The 12,239-nt window shown below is 34.7% G+C and overlaps 1 protein-coding gene across 1 annotated transcript; it reads right to left on the bottom strand.

Moving 5' to 3' along the window:
• Window positions 1-3,271: 3,271 nt before the first annotated feature.
• LOC117118518 (ATPase family AAA domain-containing protein 1-B-like) lies at window positions 3,272-12,158 on the bottom strand. Its single transcript, XM_033263141.1, has 10 exons — window positions 12,025-12,158; window positions 10,591-10,752; window positions 9,808-10,020; window positions 9,094-9,313; window positions 8,332-8,489; window positions 7,917-8,066; window positions 6,801-6,890; window positions 6,322-6,372; window positions 4,876-5,000; window positions 3,272-4,289 (listed from the first exon to the last, which is right to left on the bottom strand). Exons 3-10 carry the CDS (start codon window positions 9,970-9,972, stop codon window positions 4,172-4,174), a joined length of 1,077 nt encoding a protein of 358 aa, XP_033119032.1. The 5' UTR covers window positions 9,973-10,020; window positions 10,591-10,752; window positions 12,025-12,158; the 3' UTR covers window positions 3,272-4,171.
• Window positions 12,159-12,239: the final 81 nt, after the last annotated feature.

Raw genomic sequence — 12,239 nt, 5'->3', positions numbered from 1 at the left:
CCCCCCCCCCCGTCGGGGAAGACGATAATTTTGTCGGGGAACAAACAAACAAAAAAAATTTACATGTAATATTCGTTTAGCCACCATATTGTTTGTGTTAAATTTCATCACAACAACAATAACGATAATAATAATAATAATAATAATAATATAATAATAATTCAATTCTGTTATGACAAATACTCATTTAGATAGCCTCATGATGGTTGGAATACATCGTGATAGGTGAAGCAACCTCGACCATGACGGCATGGTTGACAGATTTCATGCAACATTTCCAAAATATAGAATTTAAATTTCAAGAATGAGGATTTGAAAATAAATTAGATGGTTACATTGCATACTCTTTGTTTCTTGCTTTATTCAAAATGTTTTGGTTTTGGAAGCTGATTTCAACTCAACATCAGAAAGTACTACTGTATAGCTTACATGAAGTGATATTATAGTAACTCGATGCCTATCAAATAGGCCTAAGTAATAAAAATTCGCCATAATTCATCAAATATCCGTGGCTTCCAGGGGGCTTCGCCCCCCTGGACCCCCACCGGGGGGCCCTAGGCGGCTCCCTGGCCCCCAGCCAAGTGAGACTCGATTCGCTTCACTAGCTCCCCCATTGGTGCCTTTAGCCCCTCCGTCGGGCAGGTCTTGGCGCCACCACTGTTCTCATATAAAACTTTTTTATTCTGACAATGACAATTCAAATTAATTTTTATTATCTCAATTAAATAAAAGGATATAATAATTTATCAACTTTGAACTAGAGAAACATATCAAAGTGTTGTTAAAATTATCCAGTGTAATGTAAAAATGAATATCAAACTTTATGAGCTGCTACAAGAAAAATAATGTCTGCTGCCCTCTACTTACATTTAATTTTTAATCAATTTGTATGTGAAAAATATGCTTACAGTAGTCAAAGGCAATTGGTCTGCTGCCCTTTGACTATTAAATTCAATCCAAATTCATGAATTTACCCAACAAATATTGCCTTAAATCATATTTTTTTTGTTCTCCTTGAGATCTGGTAAATGAGCTTTCTTAATACAATTAATTTTATTCTGCTGCACATATATACCCATCAGAAGTGTCTTAAATGAGACAATTATTGATAAAAGGAGTAAAAACATACAAATAGTACTGTATTATGAATTTGCAGGAGATGGGTTATTTTTCGGGAGATTCTTGCTTGCGCAGGAGTGCAGGAGTCTGTCACAATTTCCGAGGGACTCATGCATAAGGAAACAGAGGGTCTATGCTTGTCAATGGGGTCTGTGCTTCTTCAGAGTTTGTGTTTGTCCATTAGAGGGAAGGGAATTGTCCCAACACCTGCAGGTGCCAGTTCATTATCATCATCCCCTCCCCAATCATTCTTACAATAAAGACAAAAACTGCACACAATGTCACTATTCACTTCGCATTTATTAAAAACATATCAATCATATTAAAACTTAACTAATAATTACTCTTACCAGAGAGATGTATATTTTAAATCTCCCTGCTCTTTCAAAATTACATTTTAATAAGAGTGCAGGCCTAGTTTGTTATCATTGCCAGCCCATGGATCATTTTATTAAAATCTAACAGTCAGACAATGCTCTGTATCAATTGAGCCAATCACATGCTAGACAAACCAGGATGTCTACATTTGTAATGAATGCACAGAAGTGACATGCACTTGTTTAAATCTAGTCTTCAAGTTTGGTAGCCTGCAATTCATTAAGGTTGCTAGGTATTGGATTATATTATTATTTGGCTGAGTTTGCCTGAGGAAACAATTGAGAAAAAAAAATCACATAATTTCAAAAAATATGTTTTACTTCATTGGTATACTGCATTAGACCGGGGACTCACTGCACACGAAAGTCATCGGCTGACGCAATTCTACAAAAAACTCGGCGCGACGACACGCGCTCAACGGATTGTTGTTATTGACGATCCATTAAGACTACCACTGATAATCAACAGACGACGGCATGTCATCTATCGCTCACAGGGAATGGAGTTGAATTCGTCATACAACGCAGGGAGTGCCCGGCTTATTTCAATTAGCTACACATGAAAATTCAACCAATCAGCTCTGTATCAAACCAATCACATGCTAGACAAATAAGGATGTCTACAATTGCAATGCATGCACAGGGACATGCACTTGTTTAAATCCAGTCTTCAAGTTTGGTAGCTTATAATTCAGTAAGGTTGCTAGGTATTGGATTATATTATTATATGACAGAGTTTGCCAGAGAAAACAATTGAAATACATATCGCATAATTGCTAAAAATATTTTACTTCATTGGTATACTGCATTAGTCGTGTAGGCATTAAATCAAACCAATTAGCTGAGTCATGTGCTACACATGAAAATTCAACCAATCAGCAGAGTATTTAGCCACACAGCAAATCATACATTAATTCAACCAATCACTCTGAGTCATTGGCCACACATACAATATATTTAACCAATCAGTGCATTTTAACCATGCATTTGTTAAATCCAACTAATCAGTGAGTGCTAATAATATTAGTATGCTCTACACCCAATCAAGGATGAAGTTCTAAGGACGTTTACATTTTCTACAGCTAAAATGGATAAATGTAAGACTTGAAATTTATTATCAGACTATTTAATACAAAAACCTAAGCACTTAGTATAGAGGGCGCCATCCTTCTTGGATAGGTCTATAGCAGTTGGGAAATTAATGCCGAAGGACAATGATGTCACAATTGGCTTATACAGTAATATACATTAACACCTGAGATGTATATATTTTTACAACTGTAATTATTAAATACATAAAAACCTATGCAAATAAATTTTATACATTTTCTGTACATTTTGAGAGTCTTTTATCCAAATTAATTACACCTTTTTAAGGAGAAACATTTAAATTGATGATTTCACTGATCATACATATAATTCACAAAAATGCAGAAATGTAAGAAATGAATGAATATGCAATTATGGTTTGCTACATTCCCATCCTTCTATACATAATGAGAATTATGAATATAATTTTTTCTTGAAATAATGATAAATAAATTTAAGTCAGGCTCCGGAGGAAAAACATTTTTTGATATGTTGTAGAACTGATTTTTCTAAGACAGAAAAAAGTTGTTTGACAAAAAACTGGGGAACGGTGAATGAGATACAGATTTTTTTATATTTAAAAACTGGGGGAATAAGGTGTAAAAATTGGCAGTTACGCCCCTTTTCCCCCCAGTTTTTTAATATTAGAAAATCTGTATCTTATTCACCGTTCCCCAGTTTTTCGTCAAACAACTTTTTTCTGTCTTAGAAAAATCAGTTCTACAACATATAAAAAAATTGTTTTCCTCCGGAGCCTGACTTTAAAATAGTCAACATTAAATTTCACCAGACAACTGAAAATTATTTGTTTCTTTATATGTTTTGCACTCATAATTATGTACTTCAACATACAATAAATAAAAGTAAAACTGTCAGGATTAAACGAGGAAAACCAAGATAAGTTGAACTGAGATTTAAACAATCTATATTACAAAGTATCTATATTCAGTTTAAAACTTTGTACAAACTCTATATAAGTCTTCCACTGACTGACTATGTTTCAAATAATCACTATAAGAAAATGAAAGCTTTGTATTGTTGGTTCAATCAATCCTCTTTGTACGTTCACCTTAATTCTTGGAATGCTTTTGTCCTGTGTTGGTATCTGCTTAGCATATACCTGATTGCAAGCACACCCACGCAATTCACACACACCCACACCTGCACACCTCACATTCGTACCCTTCACACTTGCACCCTTCACACCAGTGCCCTCACACACACTCCCCCCACACACAGTGGTATGTTTCAGCTGCTTGAATGTACAGCATAGATTATCAGGATTCTTGTTTGGTGGTATGGTTGAGCAGTTTTTCTTGGTGGAGATTGGTATTGATTTCTGTAGAAAAAGTACATTTTAATGTGCTTGTATGTTGAAATTGTGCAAAAGGGTTTCCATATAATGTAGACAGTATATATTCTCCTCTTTTATAGTAATGGCCATCCTGTTAATCAACCACAAGGGCAAAATCTCATTGTTCACAAAATCTTCCTGTTCTTGTAAGTCAAACACAAGTCCTACCACACATCGCAGCAAAGAACGGTACAACCAGGGAGTTGTAGGCCTAAACTCCCTGGTACAATCTTTAATCTAAGTCTGGAATTGGAGCCATGGATTTAGCACCCTTCATTTTAGTCAGAGCCTTTGATAAATCAGCCATCTTTAGAGGACGCAGCCAATCTGACCCATCAGGGACATCACTCCTATGAAGCAAGGAAATAACGATTATAATGTTCAATATTAATAACTTAAATTAAGATTAGCATTAATCACTTAAATTTTATGAAATGAAACATAGTACTACTAGGTTTATAGCTGAAGTTCCCTAAAACATTGTTTTAATCTGCTATATCTACAATTCTAAGACAAAAGTACAGACATTGTGTCCACCTTACACACAACAGTGCCTAAACTTGTAAAACCCAATGCTGTACCTCAATATAATATCTGAAAACTTTTTGCTTTTAAATTATTTTCTTGTCTGACTTACTGCCATTGTGTTATATTTTCAAGTACATTGTCATGTGAATTCAAGCACATGGTGCAGTGGTATATGCCTTTCAGCATAATGCAGTATTATTCTTTCAATGTACTACTCAATTAACCACCAAGGGTCAGTTGCACTGTGGCTACCATGAGAGCCCATGGGGGCTAGCTAAAACTTACTTTCATAGGAGTCACTTCATCACTTATATATACTCAGCTTTATAAACCCAAATACATTTATGCTAACATTTCAAAATTGTTATAAAAAGGAAACTTTAAAAGAAGCCAAATGTGTGGACATACTTGTTATCTTTTGCATAATCCTGCACTCTGTACACAGAGGCTGCTCTACACAGTTCCTTCAGATCACTGCCTGAAAATTTCTCCGTCTCCTGTGCTAGCTTATCTGTGTCAATATCTTCACTTTTCTATAAGATATTAAAGGCATATATATATTAGAATCAGTATCATCATCGTCATCAACATCGCTGTTGTTAATAGTATTCTCTTGTGTATCACACAGCACTAAAAACCTCTATGCTTTCAAAAAATGGAAAAAACGTAAATAAACAACTTTTATTAATGATTAACTAAAAATAACATTAGCAATTACGTGGACATTTTGATCACAATCAGCGATCTTTTTTAATTGATGTTTCTTCAGTCTCTGGTTATGATATTATCAGTCCAATCAGGCTGAAGTAACAACATAATCATGGACTTCATTATAGGAACAAGAGCCGCTCACTGGCACACATGTTCCTCCACACTTAAATACGGTACAGGTGCTAGTTATTATATTGGGTTTTTTGGAAGAGCTAATAAGATAGAAATTTTTAAATAATTAGAATGTTTATTTGTACCAAAAAAAATTTTATTTAGAATATTCATTTGTACAAAATCAAAATATCTTAGAATTGAAAAAAACAAATTTCTTAAAATTGGGAAAAAAAAAATTGAATACCAAGACGCAATTCGAACTCACAACCTTAAGTTCTTTAGAACACATTCTTAACCGACTGCATCACCCATGGGACATGCTCTATTAGTGGTAATGGCAGTAATGTACAGTCCATCCTGAAACCCCTGTTTTGTTTTGTAGGTGTAGGGAGAAATCATCTCTAGTTTATGTGTACAAAATTTCCTGCACGTCCTTTGAAAACTGGTGACGCTGGACACTTTAAAGTTTTGGTAACAAGAACAAGAACAACAGTGAGGCTCTGGGGACCCAACAACACTTCATTATAGGAACCAGATGATTCGAGACAGAGTGGAAAAACTGGTACTGGATAGTCATTTACAAGAAATGTGTTCTCAACAGAAAAATACACTTTACACTAACTGTGTATCATGGTTCAGTTGGCAAAGAACACAACAGGTACCCCAACAGGTAGTCATAGGTTTAACTCCTAATGGGGACAATAAGTTTTGTCTCAAAAATGTTATTTAAAAATCAATAAAACAGAAATTACAAATTATTTCATTTATATTACTGTATTACTTTTGTTGGGGAGGAGCAAATACATAGAGGCAGTCTGTACAATACACAATTAGTATATATTGCAGCACACATTTATTCATTTTATTTATTTATATTGCAGGTCTTGCACACCATCCACAATGCAATGTTGCTATGCCAACCAGTATGTGATGCAACTAGCGAACATTTTTGTGTGCTTGATTGGTGAAGAATCTGTTAAAATTATGCCATATGGAGGCAAACAATAATAATCCAAACATGATACTTACATCTTCACTATCTAATATAATGTCTAGAATATTTTTCCTTGCACGTTTGTTCTGAAGCAAAAAAAGAAAATATAAGATAAGATATATTTGGTGCAAACACCAGGGATAACCCATGAAAGTCGGAAGGCTATCCCCTACTCTTTTTCAAAGAGTGCATTGTGTTCTTTAACATGCACATCACTTCAGCCCTTTCAGCTGAAACATACAGAAAGCAAATGATGAAATGGAACCGGGTACCGAAGGATCTCCACGGTTCAACGCACACCCAGTGGTTACCAACAGTTTAGCCAACTGAGCTATGCTGCTCTCTATACAATAATTTTTATGAAGCACCAACATCATATGTTATATAATTTATTTTAAGTTTTAATCCAAATTATTATTTAGCTCCTGTTCTTTTTTAATTATATAAGAAAATAATAAATTTTAAATTGTTATTAAAATTGTTTATTGAAGAGTATATGAAGAGATATGCTTACTGGTAATTGCACACAGAAAACGCTTGGCATTCTTCTAAGTATTGCAGCATCGACATCTTGAGGACGGTTGGTAGCACCCATCACCATCACCTCAAAAATAACATCAACAACTACAATTGAACTGATTACTCTTTGCAGCTTATAGTTTTAGCTATTTCTCATTTTGCATAACAATCAACACTCTAAAACTAGCCAGGAAATACAAAACTAGAAAGTCCAGGGCTGTAGTTTATATTGCTAGTTTATATAAATTACAGTGTGTAATAACGTACAGGTAAAAACCTTCAAAAAGAAAATTTAGAAAAAAAACATGAATGTAAAATTTAAAACAAGCATTTTCGTTTTGTAGCAAGAGGTTTGGTCTGGTTTCCAATCCTTGCTGTGCCTTTCACTTGTTCCCCTGAGCAAGGCACTTTACAATGATTTAATCTACAAAACTAAATCAATGGGTACCAGCAAATTTGCTGGGGTAACCCGTTATGGACTGGCATTCACCAAGGAGGAACATAAAACACTCCCATCTGCAGATTTACTATTTACTAACAATCATATATAAAAATGTTCTCTGCTGGCTGTGTTGTTTAATGAGCAAACAAGTTAACAGGATCTAAAGATATATGAAAAAAGTATTTTTGTAAAAATTTTGTGAGCTACTTCTTACATTGTTAAAATAAATAACATTGGTGTCATCATTCATAATCTTTTTGTTATTAATTTCGCTTGTGTCTTTGAGCAAGACACTTCATCAGCATTGCTTCTTTCCACCCAGGAGTATAAATGGGGTCGCCTGCTCCTGTGCTGTATACCAGCAGCAACACTTAAAGGCGCTTTATAACCGCAAGGAAGAGGCGCATTATAAATGCCCCTACCAGTACCAGTAATAAAACAGAAATACTGCATCTGATATCCTAAATGAATTGTTTATCTGTTAACTTTTCCAGGAACTGAACACACCTGAATGAATAACTGTAAAGCTTATTACAGCATTTGTGATTGGTGTTCATTTCCTTAATGCAATGTTGTCAATACTGTATATACTGGTGTTCATTTCCTTAATGCAATGTTGTCAATACTGTATATACTGTTGTCAATACTGTATATGAATTTCTCTCCTACCTGACACTGTGGGTCTGTTGCAATTCCATCCCATAATGTCATGAACTGCGCTTTCATCATGGCTGTGGCCTCATGGTCTTGTGCCGCACGATTCCGAAGGAAAGAGTCAATCTCATCAATGAAAATAATACAAGGTTGAATTTTCATAGCCTGCGGGTAAAAGAATATATATATAATAATTTTGAAGCCAGTAATAATAATAGACTGACTGTAACAACTAGCTAATATATACATACACACATTAAAGCACTTATGTTGTGCAATGCCATGAAGGTCAGAGCCTCTTTATTGTTTTATTTATATTAATAATAGACTGTAGCAATGAAATACTACTAACTGTAGACAAGCAGGAAAATGCAAGGGAAAAGTGTGATAATGCATGAAAACATAAGAATTAGGATTGAAATGAACTCACTAATGAAAAAACTGCACCGGACAATTTCTGCGATTCTCCGTACCATTTGTCAGTAAGACCTGATGCCTGCAAATTTATAAACCGGCAACCAGATTCACGGGCAATGGCCCTAGCGATCATTGTCTTACCGCACCCAGGTGGGCCGTGGAGTAGCACACCTTAAAAGAAGTTACGTACACGCAATCAAATGAGTATTTTTATCCAATCTCAATTATTCTATTTGAAATTGCAGTTGTTGTACAGAATATAGGACTAGAAAACAATTTTCGCCAACATTTAAAAAATACAATTCCAATTTCCTATAGTCTTACATTTGAAAGGTTTGTAAATCAGTGAAAACATCAGTGAAGACACATATTATATTTTATCCGTGACTTTATTGAAAAGATGCTATAGTCCAAATTCAAGTTTCTCTTTACTTAATATACAATATAAAATACATAAACTTATTATTAAAAAAAAGTTAAATGAGCAGTGTTAAAGTACAAGATATATAGTTAAGATACAACTGATTAGTCATTATAAAAAATATTTAATAAACATAGAGTACATAAACATTAGAATTTACTTAAATACATTTATACACTGGTGAAACAATGAACCAGAAATCTAACAAATTTATATTTCCCAATTGCAATTTGAAGAAAAAAGCCAAGGATGATAAATGTCCTTCCTTCTGATTACAGTTCAGTTTCTTAATGCTAAAATTTGTGGCCATTTTCAATAAGCTTATATTAAAAAGATAAAGATTATCATACTAACCTTTTGGTGGGCTAAGTAATGAGGAGTTTGAGAATAAATGCCTCTTCTGTAACGGTAGAATAACCATGTGCTTCACTTCATCTATCACATCGTCCAGGCCGCCAATATCGTCCCACGTGGTCCGTAGCGTGCTTGGATCCAAGAGCTGGGCTGCTATTGACATTTCATACTCTGATAAGGTCACATTTTGCACTCCAATTCTCATCATCAACTTTTTAGCCTAAAAGTAAAAATAATAAACAGCTTTACTTTCAGTCAATAGAGATGTGAAATTAGGGCTGTCGTGATATTTTCTACGCAAGATGAGCCATACAGAGACGCCTCCAAAATACAATACGATATTTTCATTGGTTAAAAAGATGGTGGACTGTTCAATTCTGAAAAAAGTTAGATTTTTCCATTAATTATCTAATGAAAAGAATCCAATTTAGATGTGTTATAAAACAAATAATGAATGTTTCTTATTCGTGCAATGGAAGTAATATTTTCCATTCCAACAGTCAATCTTTCAACTAATGAAATTATTCTTCTCAACGCACTTATGAACATTCATTATTAGTATACTATAATAAACTTTAAATGTAATTTTATCTGGTTTGCTTAAATATTATTGTAGAACTGCATATATTATTGCAGTAAGTTAACATCAATTGTGTTTGGTTTATTAACGATCGAAACAGTTGTACTATAATAAACTTATTTGTAATTGGTTACCTCCTTCTGTGCTTCATCTTTTTGCTTCTTAGTGGGATCCATAGCATTTACAATCCACTTAACTCCGAAGTATGTGCAAGCGCCAAGTAGTGTCAGACGGAACAACATTCCAATGACCTCATCTCTACTAAGACGCATCTTACTGATATACGTCTCTTCATGCATGATCAAACACTGTGGCTAGTCTCACTCCAAATCAAAACTTGATATTTTCTGAAGAGTTAGAAGCAAGAAAAACATTATAACTCTTAGCAAAGATTGTTCTTAAATAAATGTGGAAAATGTAAAACTAATGGTGATTTCAGATGAGTTTTATGGTGTATGTACTTCCGGATGGAGACTGTATATCAACAAGTATGACAGAAACTTGACAATTCTTTTGGATTTCAAAGAACTCCTAAAGTCTAAAATTCCCAAACACCCATCAACTGCAACGTGTCAGACCATACAACCAGAAAAAACAGATTAATTTTGCCCTTAACTTCCCCTTCCATCAGAAATTGACAGACCCCCCCCCAACCAAATATTCCCCATCTCCTGTCAGCCAAATCGGGTGCCACCACTGCTTCTTCTTGTGTGTACAACTTTCAACAGATTTTGCAGGGGTCCCTAGTTGGAAGGATCCACATCCGGGAAATCTGTTTAAATAAGCTTTTTTTATATTCTGCTGTGGAAGATGATAGCCATTCGCACTGACATCCGGGAGATAATTGATAATACAGTATTAAAAATTGCGTAAAAATGTCTAAATATCGTTAAATTTGTGATAGGTGGTTTACCTACCGGGAGATTCTTGCTTGCTCACAGGAATGTGAGGGAGGTTCCCTGACTTCCGGGAGACTCTGTGAATTCCGGGAGGCTTGGGACCCTGGATTTTGACCTCACCTGAACTTGTTGCAAAATATTGAACAATATTACTGCTTCCGATATCAAATTTTACCTAGACTGGAAAACAAAATTTATTTTTGGTATTTCTTAGACTCTGGTTTATATAGGCACAAACCTAAGCCTGTATCTTCTACTAACTCAGACTTAACATGATCCAAACATATTTTTGACTGATCATGGACTGTAATAGGCCTAGGCCTAACTAATGAATCTGGGGTGAATCCAGGATATGGAATCAGTAAACACAACACAAAACTTATCTACAGGTACAGAGTATGCAGGATGCCTACACTACAATAGTAACACTACTACTACTACTCAGGCAGCTAGTTGGTAGCAGGTCAAAACAGCAATAAACCAAACGGCAATGACCAAAACGGCAATGATAATTACCAAAACGGCATAGACTACAATGGCAAAGGAGTGAAATCAATGCCAAGGCTAGCAAGCACCAGCGGGCGCGGGCCAGAGTTATAATTTTCTGAATTGTTTTGAAATTGTCCCAAAAGGCAAACCAAATATTGCCATGGGCTCTTTATCCCACTTTTAATGTTTATTATTATTATTATTTTGCACTTTTTTACTTTTATGACATAAATTGTTTAGCCTTATTTTGTCTGTATTTGAAAGTTTCATTTAAATGTTTTAATGCTTTTATATTGTACCCCCCCCCCCATCTTTTTAATATTGAATTTGTATGACTATTTTTATTATTATTATTATTGTTATTATTATTATTACTATTATTATTATTATTGTTAATGATTGCTGTTGCTATTAATTAGCCTAATTTTTATCGTATTTAATCGTAGTACACTTTCATGTTTATAATCAGTTTATTTTTTCGCAGTTTTACTTTTATGACATAAACTGTTTAGCATCGTTTTGGTCTTGGTGTTTTGACTTATTGCCGTTTTTTAAAATTTATTGCATATTGGTCTAGGCCCCTATTGCCGTCCTGGTCAAAAAGTGTTGCTGTTTTCTGGTTTTTTTTGGTCATTGCCATTTTGACTTATTGCCCTTTTAGTTTATTGCTTTTGTCCAGAAACCTGATAGTTTAGTAGCCTCAACCACCTTCTATAAGCAATGACCAGTACTACTGCAGAGTAGGCCTAGGCCTAGATAACAATGTAGGCCTAGTAGGCGCGCCTCTCTCTAGTAGGTAGGCTAGGTGGCCTAGCTAGGCCCTAGCCTAGGCCTTCTGATGAAATTTCTAGGCCAAGGCTTAGTAAGCCTAAGCCTATGTACGCTTTAGTGTTGCATATAACAATATCTCATTTATCATGTTTTTGATACACTGATAATTATAATATAAGACAAAATACATACTGAAATACTGAACGATACTCAACGACTAACTATAATCACCATTATTTTTTCAACAGCTTAAGGATGGATATGCGTACGGCGACTGGGTGTACAGTATCAAGAAAATTGCGTCCATGCACGCAACGTTGTATTTGTCTCTACTGTTCTACTAAAGTAGAAGACTCAACTTTTTGATTAAAAAGATTTATATTGATATTCGAAAACATGAATGAATA

This window comes from Anneissia japonica, unplaced genomic scaffold (genome assembly GCF_011630105.1).
Source record: "Anneissia japonica isolate Jap-2015-1 unplaced genomic scaffold, ASM1163010v1 scaffold287869_len1821871_cov162, whole genome shotgun sequence".
Lineage (NCBI taxonomy): Eukaryota > Metazoa > Echinodermata > Crinoidea > Comatulida > Comatulidae > Anneissia > Anneissia japonica.
Note: the sequence above shows the minus strand (reverse complement) of the source record. Positions and strands in the feature narration are given on the sequence as shown.